General features: G+C 40.5%; 1 protein-coding gene across 1 annotated transcript in view; it reads left to right on the top strand.

The window, feature by feature from the left end:
• CSMD2 (CUB and Sushi multiple domains 2) overlaps positions 1–16608 on the top strand; it is a 1542159-nt gene that overhangs the window by 1282391 nt on the left and 243160 nt on the right. The window contains exon 29 of the mRNA XM_073571899.1: positions 1029–1216. Coding sequence (XP_073428000.1) covers positions 1029–1216 — 188 coding nt within the window. The remainder of the gene's footprint in view (positions 1–1028; positions 1217–16608) is intronic.

The raw sequence follows: 16608 nt of genomic DNA, 5'->3' as shown, positions 1-16608 counted from the left end.
GGGGGCTAACTGTTCATCCCCTCCGGCAGCCAGTTTAGTGCAGATCAATACCATTATCACGTTTCTATTAAAAAAGGTGGTCTGGAATGGGAAATCATTTTTCTGCCATTAAAGAAGATGTTACTAAATTTTACCAGAACAATATACAGCTTTGTAGTGGTGCTTCAGGCTATACGGAAGTTTTGATCACTGTTGAGATTGGGGGAGGCAAAACCAATATCCAATGTTTTACATACCATTGACATAAAAAAGGCCTTGTAGTATGAAGACTGTGATACACCTGTGTCTTTTTGTACGTTTTTCCTAGTGCTTTAGCTCCCAAAACCACTAGTGGTTTCTTCATTGTTGAATAGAGAAAAAAAAACAACCAGAAAATGCCAGTAAGAAAAGAGACCTAAAAGTTATGGAAAAAAAGCGAAAAAAACACTGATAAAAAATGACAAAGGAAGCACTAAGGAAACAATGAAAAAAACACTAAAAAAGACACTTGAGAACAAAAAAATGCCAACGTGTCCTGAAGTGTCTTCCTCTTGAAAAGCTTGAAAGCTTGGCTTAGTTCTCCCAAATTGAATCGACGTAGTGTGCACATACCCTAAATGATCATTGCTATTCACTGATGACAGAAAATGATCTTGAAAATGAAGAAAATTAAAAGACAAAATATTTTAAATGTTGCTGTACTTTGATTAAGGTTAATTTAAAAAAAAAGATTACTTTAATGGAAAATTATTTAGTAGTTACAAATTGGGCAGAGTTAATAGGAAATATCTTTGAACGTGTTTATTTTTCTTCTATTATTCTTAGTTCAAAAATAAAGAGGAATGTTAAAAGAGACCACACAATCAGAGGTTAAAAAAGTTGCTTTGGCTGCCATCATTTTCTTTCCACTGTAAATGGGTTTTCTTACAAGTTGTTAGCAGTAGGTTTTACTCTTTGGCCACCTTCCATTTGTTGAGAAAGCATAAAACTGCACAGCAATCTGCTTTTGTCATTATTTTAACGATTTCTCTCCGTGTCTCTTATTCCAGCTTTAATCTTGAGCCTGGTTATGATTTTCTGCACATCTATGATGGGCCAGACTCTCTGAGCCCACTAATAGGAAGTTTTTATGGCTCCCAGCTTCCTGACAGAATAGAGAGCAGCAGCAACAATCTGTTCATCGCGTTTCGCAGTGATGCTTCTGTGAGCAGCGGGGGTTTCGTCATTGATTACACAGGTATTATACAAGAATTCGGCGTGAAACAAATGTTATAATCTCTCGTGGCTCAAGAAGACTGACTTATTTCTACAGTTATATTACCTACTTGTAAGTACTAACATACCTACCTGGTCATCAGGAAATATAAGACGCTAAGTTGTCACCTTCTATAGAGACTTTATTATCCTCAGATATGTCAAATCATCTGGGCAGAAGGTTTCTTACCAAAAGTGTCTGTCTGTCTGGAGAATCCAGACTGTTCATGTGTTATATGGTCAGACATTTAATGACCGGTATGCATTACAGAATATCTGGCTATAGATGACTTCCCCATCAATAACCGAAACAGATTAACTGGATGGTGAAGACATTCTCTTTTGAAGAGCAGTTACACTGTATGGTTATGTAGAATCCATTCCCTATCTCATTCATACAGTTTTTCTTCTCCTGCTTTGGCCATGTCCATCGTCTGTTCTTGCATTTGTGTAGTTCTGTAATAAATATCAGTTGACATATGGCTCGTGAGGAACACTACTAAAGTTATTCTGAAACTGGTAACAGCTATAATTGTAGAATTGTCGAAGGTCATGCAAATACCAGATTTTAATTAAAGGGATTCTCTCTTGTTGATTAGTTGGGGTCTGGCTGATGGGACCCAAATCGATTGCCAGAAAGGTAAGCTTTTATCCCGTTAGAATGGAGCAGAAGTGCACATGCTCGACCTGAGTTTCACTAATTCCCTATAGGGATGCCAAGTACTGTGCTCTTCTTTTTCCAGCTGACCCATGGAAAATGAATGGAGCTACGGTTAGGCATTTGGCCCGTCGCTCCGTTTTGTGATGGGGATAAAAATTCTCAGTCAAACATAACATTTCCCCAAATGGTGCTGATCCCAGCAATGCAACCTTCACTGATCAGCAAGTTATGATCTGTCCTATGGATATGTGAAAACCTATTTAACCAGACAATCTGGCTGACAAACTATAATTTATGAGGACTCATGGATAGACATGAATTAAATATTCAGAGGTGACTGAATATTTTTCATTGTTGGTGCATGCAGAATATGTTGATAAGAGGGGATAATAGATCAGGCAAAAACATTTCCAAAAGTGCAAAGTACGAACTGGCCCATTAATCAGTGAGCAAAACAAAGTGAGCTGTGTTGAACCCACTATGATCTTGTATTCATATCCATCAGATTGATTGGGGTCCAGTATTTTAGTCTAATAAAATCCCCTTAATCACACAAGAAAATATGCATTCAGCATTCCTGCACTTCTTAATTACAACTGCCATAACTTGTCTTTATTAGGTCAGACTCATCCAGATTCTTTCTTTTTTAGAAAATATAAAATAAGAAATTGACATTTAAAAAATAAAATATAAAAACAGTTAAATTGTAATGCTACAAAAAGATTGTGGATAAGCAACTATTTGTAAAGTGCTGCAGAGTGGTAGTCATGTAGTCTTGTAGGCCGCAGGTGTCCGCTGCCTCCAGGCTTTTGTCCTCAGGAGCCATCACACACAATTCAGGGGACACCAAGTTCTTTATAACAGGGAAACATTTACTAGTCAGGTCAAGTTCATCAGGTGGTGAGGTGATATGTGGGACAGGGCAAAGCACTTCACATTTCTTCCTTCCTTACTACAGAACCTCTTCAGCGCTGCCAATCATTCGTCTTGGACTACCCCTAAGCATGCTAACTTCATCAGCTTTCATTAATGCACCCAGGACCGGCCACCAGCCCCCTCATGTAATTCCACATCCACCGACCTCAAGATGTCAGAAGACCAGGCACGCTCCTTAGTACCTGGCCCGAGCCTTAAGCTCCAGACATTACCGGAATATCAGAGATATAAGTGTGACCTCCCACAGCCTCAAACTTTTGGCTATGCTGCCCCTAGCAGCCCACTGACCTTGTCCTTGACAGTGCACTTATGTAACCGCAAACTATCAGGGAGTGCCCTCTTTTATCAACACTAGTTCCTACCCACTGGGCTAGATCCATCATTAATTATTCCTATCTTATTGACTAAACCTATTGGTCCTATCCTATGTCCTATAGTGTTGCTAAACCACTTACTATATAAACTGTACTTATGCTACCTCAAAACTAATCCTATGCTTACTCTGCACGATACACCACTCACATTACACATTAACATGGTACATGACATAATTAAGGTCTGAAACAATGGTTAAAGTTACCTGAACACACAAATCTCCAAGGGTTACCAAACTTTGCATCAGCTCATTTTCCTTTTTGTAATTTTTAAAATTAAAAAAAAAATGACAATACATATCTTTTTTTGACTAAAATACATGGAAATGTGTCATCTTTAACTTTAGTACTTCAGCGCCATATATCACCGTATCTGCCTTTCTGACTGCGGTTTGTTAAGCAACTATGATGCCTTCTCCTCCCTTCCTAGATATTACATCACCGCCAGGTAGAAGGTGCAGAAGCTGCTGGGTCTTAACAGAACTACATAATCTCTGTAGCGTGTTCAGGAGCCTGAATTAGCCCTATAACCAACAAAATCAGCAATAAAACTAAATATTGTAATTTTGAAATGTTCTCAAATATTTTTTATGACCTTATAATAATAATAATAATCTTTATTTATATAGCGCCAACATATTCCGCAGCGCTTTACAGTTGAACAGTTTCAAACACAACAGTCATAAGTAACAACGTTAACAATACAATAATTAAAGCGAAATAAGACGACCCTGCTCGTGGAGCTTACAATCTACAATGAGGTGGGGGGGATACAAAGCACAGGTTTGTATTTACAATGATGTATTTACAATGACGGTCCAGCCATCTTCAGGGGGTGGGGGTTAGATGGAGATAGTGAATGGGCTACACACACACAAACATGACTTTGATTACTGAATGTGATAGGCCGCTCTGAACAAATGTGTTTTGAGCGAGCGCCTAAAACTATGCAAATTGTGGATGGTCCTAATATTTTGGGGTAGAGCATTCCAGAGGATTGGCGCAGCACGGGAGAAGTCTTGGAGTCGGGAGTGGGAGGTACGGATTAGGGCAGAGGTTAGTCGAAAGTCATTTGCAGAGCGCAGCGGTCGGTTAGGCCGATAGACAGAAATGAGGGAGGAGATGTAAGGGGGTGCCGCACTGTGGAGAGCTTTGTGGGTGAGAACAAGTACTTTGAATTGTACCCTGTAATGAATTGGCAGCCAGTGTAACGACTGGCGAAGAGCGGAAGCGTCTGAGAAACGATTAGCCAGATGGACAACCCTGGCTGCTGCATTAAGGATAGACTGGAGAGGGGAGAGTCGAGTGAGAGGGAGGCCAATTAATAGAGCATTACAGTAGTCTAGGCGGGAGTGGATCAGGGCGACAGTGAGAGTTTTTGTTGTTTCCATGGTGAGAAAAGGGCGGATTCTAGAGATGTTCTTTAGGTGTAAGCGGCATGAGCGGGCAAGAGATTGTATATGGGAGGTGAAGGAGAGATCGGAGTCGAACATAACACCCAGACAGCACACCTGCTGTCGGGGTGTTATTATGGTGCCACCCACAGAGAGGGAAATGTCAGATTTAGGGAGGTTAGTAGATGGTGGGAGCAGAAGAAGTTCAGTTTTGGAGAGGTTGAGTTTCAGATAGAGAGCAGACATGATGTTGGAGACTGCAGACAGACAGTCAGTGGCGTTCTGTAGTACAGCGGAGGTAAGGTCAGGGGATGATGTGTACAGTTGTGTGTCATCAGCATAAAGATGGTACTGAAAGCCAAATCTGCTGATGGTCTGTCCAATTGGGGCTGTATAGAGAGAGAAGAGAAGGGGGCCAAGGACTGAGCCCTGAGGTACCCCAACAGTGAGAGGAAGAGGAGATGAAGTGGAGCCAGAAAACAGAACACTGAAGGAGCGGTCGGAAAGATAGGAGGAGAACCAGGAAAGAGCAGTGTCCTTAATGCCTAGTGACTGGAGCCTAGAGAGTAGGAGAGGATGGTCAACAGTGTCGAAAGCTGCAGAAAGGTCGAGAAGAATGAGCAGAGAATGGTCACCATTACGTTTTGCTGTCAGAAGGTCATTGGTCACTTTGATGAGTGCAGTTTCTGTCGAATGTAGGGGGCGGAAACCGGACTGTGAAGGGTCTAGGAGGGAGTGAGTGGAGAGGTAACGGGTAAGGCGTGAGTATATCAGGCGCTCCAAGAGTTTAGAGATGAAGGGGAGATTGGAGACTGGTCTGTAGTTGTTTGTGCAGGATGGGTCAAGGGTGGGTTTCTTTAGTAATGGAGTAATGATAGAGTGTTTGAAGGAGGAGGGGAAAATGCCAGAGGAGAGGGAGAGATTAAAGATTGTAGTTAGGTGAGTTGTGACGACTGGGGAGAGAGACTGGAGGAGATGTGAGGGAATGGGGTCGGTTGTGCATGTAGTTGGACGAGAAGAGGAGAGGAGCCTGGAGACTTCTTCTTCTGTGATGGGAGCAAATGTGGAGAGTGAGCCAGGGGAAATGCAGGGAGGGATGGGAGTCACTGAACTTGGTGATTGGGAGCGGATTTCCTGACGGATATTGTCTATTTTCTCTATAAAGTGGGAGGCCAGGTCATCAGCGCAAATGTCTGTGATAGGGGCTTGTGCTTTTGGCCTGAGGAGGGAGTGAAAGGTGTCAAAAAGTTTCTTGGGGTTGTTGGATAGTGAGGAGATCAGGGTGGTGAAGTAGGTCTGTTTGGCGAGGTGAAGGGCAGAGTTATATGTCCTTAACATAAATTTGAAGTGTATGAAGTCTTCTGGTGTGTGTGTTTTCCTCCATAAGCGTTCAGCACACCTAGAGCATCGCTGGAGAAATCGGGTTTGCGATGTGAGCCAGGGCTGTTTCACTCTGTGTTTGGAGGTTCTGAGGGTGAGGGGAGCTATTTGGTCAAGGGTGCTTCTAAGAGTGTCATTGAAGTGATGTACAGCCAGATCAGGACAGGACAAAGAAGAGATTGGGGACAATGATGAGTGTAGGGAGTCAAAAAGTGTATGAGGGTTAATGGCTTGTAGATTTCTGACTGAATGGTAGGTAGGAGGGTGCTGGGGTGAGCGAGGATTTGTGAGTGTAAAGGAGAGAATGTTGTGGTCAGAGAGGGGAAGCGGTGAGTTATCTAGGTAGGAGATTGAGCAGAGCCGGGCGAAAACCATGTCCAGGGTGTTACCGTCTTTGTGTGTTTATAAGTGTTTGTGTTTGTGTTTGTGTTTGTTTATAAGTGTTTGTGTGTTTATAAGTTTTATAATGTGTGGAATTAATAAAAAGATAAATAAATAAATACAAAACAAAATGATTGCAACAGAAAGGGGAATGCAATTACCAACATATTACAGTGGCAATGGGTGCTATGAAAATAATTGAAAAAATAGTTGTATGAATCCTATTTTTACATTTCCACTCAATATCATAGAGATAGATAAAACATTTAGAATATAAACATATTATTTTCCTTCTACAAATTTTCGTTTAATTAATTCAACTAAAAGTAAATCCACTTCATTTTAGGATACCTTTAAGTTTCTTTTATTTTCCCCTAAATTTAAGACTTTGGTCAGTGTGTAAAAATGTGCAAAGGGTTATGTTACATTCACTAAGCAATAGGTCTGGATTAAAAATGAAAACCAGTTGCATTTGTGCTGAGATACAGTGGAGTAGAACAGCAGAGTTGGATTAGCAAATTTGTATCTAGGGCACCATGTGGAACAGTAGAGCTGAACATACTGTATGGCACGTGAACCAACTGAGCTGGATGTGTGGCAGGCATCTTGGAGGAGCAAAGCCATGTATGTAAATAGTTACTCGGGTATAGTAGACTGTATGTGCAAACAGGCACACCTTGGAATAGCCAAGCCAAGTGTGACAGCACCTTGGACATTGGAGCCATGTAGTCAGACAGGCACTTTAGGACAGCCGAGCCAAGTTGGCAGACAGACACCTTGGTATTGCAGACCTGAGCATATAGACAGCAATCTTAGAACAATAGAGCTGTGTAGACAGATAGGCAGGCACATTTGTATACTTGAGCAAAGTCCATGGCAGTACCTTGAAACAGCAAAGCAGAATTGGCAGAGAGGCACCTTGTAAGAGCAAAGTTGAGCATGTGAACAGCAGAGCTGCGTTAAACCTTAGAACAATAAATCCATGTAAACAATTTGGTAAAGCAAAGCCGAGTGTATGAACTTGTAGAAATGTGTTAGTCTAGAGGCACACTTACTGGAGACTGCAATAGAGCTGGACTTGCTTGATGGTTTATAAAGGATGAGAGCATGTGGTACTAACATGGGCTTACTACATGAATACTTGTCCACCTTGGTCAGACTTTAAAGGGAATCTGTGACTCCATTTTAGCGCTATAAGCTGCGGCCACAGCCATCAGGGGCTTATCTACAGCATTCTGTCCGGCGCCTCCCATCTTCATACGATGATGTCCTCCTCCTTGCTTCTCCCTCGGCTCCTGCACAGGCGTACTTTCTCTGCACTATTGAGGGCAGAGTAAAGTACTGCAGTGCGCAGGCGCCGGGAAAGGTCAGAGAGGTCCGGCACCTGCGCACTGCAGTACTCTGCTCTGCCCTCAACAGGGCAGAAAAAGTATATGTGCGCAGGAGCCGAGTGAGAAGCAAGGAGGAGGACATCATTGTATGAAGATGGGAGGCGCCGGACGGGACGGCGACCCATTGGACCGGACCGAATGCCGGGGTGAGTATAATCTAACTCTTTTTTCTTATCTTTCAGGTTACATCAGGGGCTTATCTACAGCATTACAAAATGCTGTAGATAAGCCCCTGATAGCGGTGCCGGCAGCTGATAGGGCTAAAATGGGGTGACAGATCCCCTTTAATGGCCTAAAGGCCCCATCACACATAGCGACTCACCAGCGATCCCGACAACAATATCAATGTGTCAGGATCGCTGGTGAGTCGCTACATGATCGCTGGTGAGCTGTCAAACAGACAGCTTCACCAGCGATCAGGACCAGCGACGCCGAGCGCGCGGCGTCGCTGTCTACTTTAGTTACCAGCGCGCTGATGCAGGGAGCTGGTAACTAAGGTACACATTGGGTTTCTAAGGGATGTGCGTCACTTAGAAACCCGGTGTGTACCTTAGTTACCAGCTCCCTGCATCAGCACGCTGATAACTAAGGTACACAGAGGGTTTCTAAGCACAACGCAGTGCTTAGAAACCCTGCATTTACCTTAGTTACCAGCTGATCGCTGGTCTCCCGCCTGTCACACGCAGTGATGCATGCTGGCCAGCGGGAGACCAGCGACCAAAAAAATGTTCAGGGCTTTCCTACAGCGATCAGCGATACCGGCAGGGGGGCCGGTCGCTGATCGCTGTCACACACAGCTATCTCGCTGGTGAGATCGCTGTTAAGTCACAAAACTTGTGACTCAGCAGCAATCTCGCTAGCGAAATCGCTATGTGTGACGGGGCCTTTAGAGAGTTACCTCAAAGGTGTGTGTCAGATTGCCATAGTAACCGAACATGCAGAGGAGCAGAGAGACTAAACCTGGAGTCAGAAAAGGTGAGTAACAGAATGCCATTTTTTATGTGCACCTTCCCTGCTGCCTGGTGCATTGTTTTCATTTGAATTTGTGATTTTTTTTCTTTATCAAACAACTTTATATGCAAGAGCAATTAATTCCAATTGCATACAGATGCAGTAGATGAACATAAATAACACAACATAGGTATAATACAGGTATATCAATCAATTCCTCCTGCTTATAATGGATATAGCAATCAAGTATGACATAGAAATTACATGTCTTGCTTTGCAGTTGACTCTACTATCTGCTCCCATTAGCACAGCTCTTCATGTAGAGATAACAGTTCTTTGTCACAGTTGGAATTAGAGTACTGAAGTAAAAATTAACTAGAAAAAGAAAAACTCTTAAATTCTGCATTTCAAGGAATCATTAATCATTCTTTAAAATGATGCAAAGCAACATCATATAGAACATTAAGAGTCAGAAATATATGCTGCAATCATAAAGTCATGGACGTGTGAGGTAGGTGGAAATCTAGTTTAAAAATATATTAGATTTATTAGATCATGCAATAAGTTGTGTTTTGCAAAAGGCAAAATGCAAGTCTGAATAGCAGTATTGTGTGTAAAGCACCAACAGCAGCTAAATTTCCACATGAGGAGCTTCTAATAACAGATATGTTTACTTCATATAGTTAATTGACCAAATAATTCATTCAAATACATAATAATGTTGAGAAATAGTAAAAAGTAATGATTGTAGGACAACATAGCCAGAACCTAACATAAAACATTTGGAATCCAATGCAAAATCTCCAACAGGGCCCTCAGATATCCCTGGTCTTTAATTGTATTAGTCTTCTCATATGAACCAAAGGGTCCATAAGACTCCAAGGCTCTGGTGGTGATTCAACCCTTATGTCCACCATAGTTTCCTGAATATAGCCTACAGTTCAGAGACAATGTTTAAGGAAACCTGTCAGGCAGTTCATGCTACCCAAACCACTGGTAGCATGAATCAGAGCCTGGGTTCTTGATTGCCAGAGAATTTCAGAGACAAAGTAGTTGGAAGAGTTTTCCAAAGACTATAGACAATGATGAGATCAGTAGGGTGTGGCCACTGGCTGGTTTCTCACCTCATCGCTCTTTTTGAATGACAAGTCATACGGAGAGACCTATCAATCACCTAGAGTTGCGTGGGGAAGGTGGACAGGAACAGTGCCGGACTAGTCTCATTTCTCACTATGGAGCCTGAATCTTTAAACTATGTTTTCTCTGAAATGGTGGTCTATGTCAGAGAAGTTCTTACCTGGTTGCAATAGTGCAGCCGGGCTCTTATTCATGCTGCTCATGGCTTGAATCGACAAACAGGTTCCCTTTACACTTTGACGCTAAACCCTTACAGGTTCCCTTAAAGAGTCAAAAGCAAAAGGCCTTTTTAATTATATTATTTTTATAATGACATAATTATAATCTCAGTAATATAGTTATATTATTTGCATTTCGACAGGGAATGATGCTGCAGGTACATTCACATCACTTTAATGCACTATGCTGAGCATTCCATATGGGGATCGTGTATGAATGCCCAGCAACGGTACTCAGACATGCCCCTTAGCATATCTTTTAAATTTTAATGAGGCAGAAGTAGTCAAAAGGATGAATCCATTTCACCACGTTTCTCCCAGTGTATATTTTTTGTGGAACACAATTGCTTGTCTACCATGCTTTTGTAACCAACACAAAAAAACAACCAAAATGGAGGTCAAATGGTCCATCTTTTGGACTCTTCCTCAATGTATCCTGTGGGACATATTTGAATAGTGTCTTCAGATACTCAAACATAACTCCTTGTTTGAAATGCTCAGTGTATATACTGTATATACAGTAATGGACAACATTTTTTAGACTGGCTCTCTGTACCTCAACAGTTTTCAACTGGATGTGCCAAGTGAAAATAGTGCTGGCATTGACATCCACTGCACCTGGCCATGATGTGACCACTTTCTGCAACCATGATCATTACCCCAGTGCATAGCTGCATGTAACAGTCAGTGTTTGTGTGTATGGAGCTGGCTCAGGAGCTCTGTTAAAATGCCTTCACTTGCCCATAATAACAGCGACCAAGAGTGAACTCAGATCCCCGCTGTTTAATCATTTTGCTCCCTTGCAAAATCATTATAGTGGCATTTAAATGTCTCAGGTGCCTGTTAAGAAATCATTGGATGCCAGTGGGTTACCATATTGGTCCATTAATGAAGCACAACCTGCAGCTGGGCGTCATAGGAGAGTGTCTATTTAACTAAATACTTCAGTAGTGCAATATGTGATCATGTGATCACAGGTACACGACGTCTATAGGAGCAAAAAAATAAAAAAATAAAGTTGAGGAAAATATTTAAAGAAGAAAAATGTAATAGTTTATAATACCCCTCCTTTTCCAAATCAATAATAAAAAATAAAGCAAATAATCAAACTGTACATTAAATTTTGCAAATGATTTTTTTTTTATAATTCATATAAAAAAAGGCAAGGAAAAGCAATCAAAATGTCATATGTATCCCAAAACAGTATTAATTAAAATGTCCATTCAGTGCTCAGAAAGTAAGCCCACACACAGCTCAATGGATGGAAAAATAAAAAAGTTACAGGACTCATAAAATGGCGACACAAACTATTTTTTTTCTTTACAAAGTTTAGAATTTTCTTTTAATATACGGTAAATAAGTTTAATGTAATTTGTTATTTAAGGAATTGTACTGACAATAGGAATCATGTTGCAAGTTCATTGTACTGCACAGTGAATACCGTAAAAACAAAACCCAAAAAAAACAGTAGCGGAATGTTGCTTTTTTTTTTACCATTTTACCTTACTTGAAAATCTTTCCCGATATTTCAGTACTTTATATTGTAAATTAACGGTGCCAATGAAAACAAAAAATGTCCCACAAAAATCAGGCCTCATGAGTATTTCAACTGAAAAATAATAAAAGAGAAAAAAAAATAAATGTGAAAAAATGAAAAATCGCTCTGTCAAGAAGAGGTCAAGTTGAGCTTCTAATTTGGGAACACTATCATTTAGTTGATACAAGTAAATAATAACTCTTGATCTAAAAGACCAGCATGTCTATTCATTATATCACCAGGATTTAAAAACAAAGTAAATGCAAGAGAAAAAGGTTGTCAAAAAGGGCACAAAATAAGAAAATTTCAACCGAGCTACAGAATATTCACTGCTTCCGTCTCCTCCTGATCTATTGTTCTCTGCCAGGACAGGAATTAATGTTGCCCATTTTGCATAAAAGCAGTAGAAAAATTCATGTGATGAGTGTAGCTTTGTATTTTTATTTTATAGTGGCATTTGCCTTTGATCAAATTGTGTTTGTCAGACAACCCCTTTAAATATATTTGCTAAAACTGATAAGGTTGATGTACTTATTTTGAAAATCAATGATTGAATGGCTGTAGATTTATTTTCAAAAGTTTTTCTGTCTTATTTTAAAAAGTGCTCTAATTGGACTCACAAAATGTTCATTTTTTTTAACTTTGTTCAAAAGGATTATACAGCCATTCTAACTTAGATTTTCAATGTAATTACACTAGACTTGTCACGTCTAAAAGTTACAGTTTGTATTGTGGAATCTGGTAACATAGAATCACAGAATCATATAATGTTACAGTTGGAAGGAACCTCCAGGGTCATCGTGTCCAACCTTCTGCTCAATGCAGGATTCACTAAACCATGTCAGACATCTGTTCAGCTTCTGTTTGAAAACTTCCATTGAAAAAGAACTCACCAACTCTCGTGGCAGCCTTTTCCACTCATTGATCACCCTCACTGTCAAAAAGTTTTTTCTAATAGCTAATCTGTATCTTCTCCCTTTCAGTTTCATCCCATTGCTTCTCGTGTTTCCATGTGCAAATGAGAATAATGATGATCCCTCTACACTGTGACAGCCCTTAAAATATTTGTGTACAGCTATAAAGTCTCTTCTTAGCCTTATTTTTTGCAAGCTAAACATGCCCAGATCCTTTAACTGTTCTTCATAGATCATACCCTGCAGTCTGCTCACCATCCTGGTAGATCTTCTCTGAACTTAGTCCAGTTCAGAGAAGATTTCTTTAAAATTCATTTCTGACTGTATATTGTGCCGTTTCAACCACTCATATCTTACTGGAAACTCTTGGTTAGAAAGGGAACAGGTTGGGTTTGGTCTAGTTCATGCTTGCAAGTGTGACACGAGTCACGGCAGTAAATGTATATACTACTTACTGTAAGTAAAGGGAGGTCAAACAATCCGAGGTCAGGTCCAGGAAATGGTGCAGAAAGACAAAGGGAAGTCAGAGATGAAGTCCGATACACGAGCCAATGTCAGGAAAGCCAGAGAGACAAAACAGTTTACAGGGAGCAGGCACAAGCAAAGTCAGGTCACGAGCAGAAGTCTGAGTCCGGGAAGAGAATCAAGTCAAGCTGGGTCAGGCACAGAGGGATCAATGTTCCACAGGCAACAGCAAGTGTACGATTGACACTGGGGGGAGGAACTAGCATGCTTAAGTAGAAGCTTGATTAAGGAAAATGAACACAGGTGATTGCAGCACAGACTCAGCACAGACTGACAGCCCCGACACAAAGTAACAAAAAGACAGAAACAGAGTGGAAATCGAGACAGTAAGTTAGTGGTCTTACTGCGAGTTTAACTCATGGTCTTAAGTCAGGCTGTTGGTTTAAGTAGTAAGGATATAGATAAAGTACATCCAGAGAAATCCCATACAATATAGGTTTATAGCACAAGGACAAGGGATGAAGTAGAGTCAAGGTAAAGAAATATGTACAATCTCCAAAAAAATAGAACTCAACAGCAACATGCCATACTTTGCTAAAAGAAAATATTAAGAAGATCCAAAGTATGAAGATGACACCACAAACAAATCCAAGACATGTATAGTGAGTGGTATAGAACTGTACAATTGAGCTGCAAATGAAGCGACAGTCCGGTGTGAAGATGTACCGTTCCCAGCAGCATTCCTGGATAGAAACAGGGTGAGAAATATATAAAAGGAGCATAGCCTGGGGTTAGCAATACAAAGAGAAGTGCACTCCAATATATGAAGCAATTCCTAGTTACTGTAGCTTTGCAATGAAATGAGACATCCAAGAACTTTAATTTATTAATTTCTCCATTACAAACAATTTGACAGATTTTGCTCATGATCTCTCTCTATACAGTATGTTTCTCATCTGCTCAGTAAATAGACCTTGTACACATGACAAACATTCATCTAATATCTCTAGGTAGCTGCCAAATCTTCCCATCTGGTAGGTAACTCTGATGGGTTCATGGTACATGGCACAAGAAGATAACGGTTATGCACAAAGTGTTCTTTTAGTTGGAAAAAAAGGAAATTGGCCTAATTAAAGGATTCTTAGTGTAGATAAATAAGAAAAATAAAGTCCAGCTCACCAGTTAAGACAACACGAGAATCGGAGCACGGAACCGCCATGTCAAGGCGTGGAACAGTGCACAATAGAAGAGAATCCAGCGCCACGATGAAGTGAAAAAAATCCAATTCTTTATTCACTTGAGAGTTTCAAGAATAGAGGATAAAAGTATTAGCATAGATAGCAGCAAACAATGTGTTATCAGCGCGTTTCAGGTGTCACAGCACCATTAGTCATGACACGTGTTGATAATAAGGCGTTGATAGCTGGATTCTCTTCTATTCTTAGTGTAGACCTGCAAGGTTTATGGGATAAAAGTTTAAACTATTTTTTGGAAATCCATTTTTTTAAGTTGAATGACATTGTAGCCATCATTAGTAGCATATAGGAACAAGGTGCCCTGAAGGTGGCCTTCTAAAAGAACGTTGGTCTTTACTGATAGCTTTTGCTACGTGCAAAGACCATAGTTTGTTTTTTTTTCTGTTTTAGTGTGCTACTAATTTTGGAGTTTTCATGTTATATATAATGTCATTTTACTTTTAAAGATTTTATAGAAAGAAATTGAGATATTTAGCTGCTAAATAGTGTAGTTCTTTACTGGATCTTGTAAAGATTATTTAACACTGGAGTCATTGGTGGATACATTCCCTCATCTGAAGTATGCGGCCATTCCTCTCTTTGGTCCATTTAAACCTATCATAATATGCTGTATGTTGTACTTATCTGGTTCAGAAAATGAAAAAAAAATAAAAAACAACTTGATACATAATTTTGAGATAGAAGATTTCTCCCGAAGGTATCTTTTCGGTGAGATTGACAATCAGTTGTATTCTGTGGAGGAACCTGTCAGCAAATGTTCAATATCCTTCCAGAGGAAATGAGTTATTACACAGCTACAATCGAGATCAACTAACTGTCTATGTAATACATAGATTTTCTGGGTACTCAATACACTTTGTGGATCCCCATTTATAAACTTGGGATTGTATTGACTTATATACTGTATATATATATATATATATATATATATTCATACCTGATGAACCATGGGCTCGAAGTCAATACAATCCCGAGTTTATAAATGGGGATCCACGTTCAGAAGGAATATATACATTCTTGTGTACAGTATATATATGTATATATATATATATATATATATATACTGCATATATATAGATAGATAGATTTAGATATACACTCACAGTATGTATATGTAGATGTAGATTATATACACGCACAGTATGTATATATATATATACACACACACAGTACATACAGTATATACATTTAAGCCCATTCATACATACAGTATATACATTTAAGCCCATTCATATATTAATCCTGCAAATCAATAGTGAGAGAATAGTCAGATGTGCAGGCATACCTGTCAGCAGCCCGGCACACATTTCATACATGCTTCTTCAGTGTAGTCTGATATCCCATCAAATACAGACAATAATGAGTCAAAACCAAGTGAAAAGCATCAAGTCTAAACCAGTGATAAGATCAGCAGTGTACCGTCAATAGTAGCAGACCACGCAGCTGCTATGGGGCCCGGACAGGTGAGGGGGCACGGATGGATGAGGGGGCCCGCGACGGCCGCTGCGTTTTGGCAGCTGTGCTGTGCTGACACAGTACTATCTCCTTTAATTAAATGTAAGCGCCGGCCGCTGTATACCCCCTGACCCCTTGAAGCTCCCCTTTCCTTGTTTCCTGGTCAGCAGTTGGCTGAAGTCTCTGGCTGGATTTGCATAAGAATGCCACGCCTCCTGGCAGCCAGAGAGCAGCACACGTGCATTGCAGGAAGCAGGAAGCAGAAAGCAGAAAACATTCATGAGCCTCTCTCACTCAGGGAGAGGGACACACACACAAGATGGTGACTCGGTGAGCCCAGCTGGGGGTGGATTTTTTTTATTAAATGTGTCCCCTCACTGTGCTGGCAGCCTGGCACTTTACATTTACAATGGCTCTGGCTGCACTTTGCACGTTAGGGAGGTGGGCCCGGCTGCACGCACTGTGGAGGGTGGCGGGGGCCCTGCATGCACTGCAGGCGTGTGTGTGTGTGTGTGTGTGTATATATATATATATATATATATATATACACACCACTGAGCCACCAATGATTTATTCTGCCTTGCTAAATATCTGTGATATATATTGACAATCAATCAGCTACTTGTTGGCCAATAGCTGATAGCCCATTTTGGCATTTCTTATGCTCACAGGATGATCAGTATAGATTGTTTTGTGTGCATAGACTATTATTGTTCTCAGCAGCACATACTGGTTACAAAGAGTTAAGAGCACCTGTTGATTTTTTTTTCTTCTTTTTTTGGGGGGGGCCCCATTCAGACTTTTGCTATGGGGCCCCATGATTTCTATGTACACCCCTGGATAAGATATCATGAAAAGACCAGTAGACAATTCATTCCATTAATTCCACTTGAAATTAAGTTATTTAGATTACTTTTTGTTTCAT

The sequence above is a fragment of the Dendrobates tinctorius genome, unplaced genomic scaffold, assembly GCF_039654945.1.
Source record: "Dendrobates tinctorius isolate UK_male_01 unplaced genomic scaffold, ASM3965494v1 ptg000007l, whole genome shotgun sequence".
Taxonomy (NCBI): Eukaryota; Metazoa; Chordata; class Amphibia; order Anura; family Dendrobatidae; genus Dendrobates; species Dendrobates tinctorius.
Note: the sequence above shows the minus strand (reverse complement) of the source record. Positions and strands in the feature narration are given on the sequence as shown.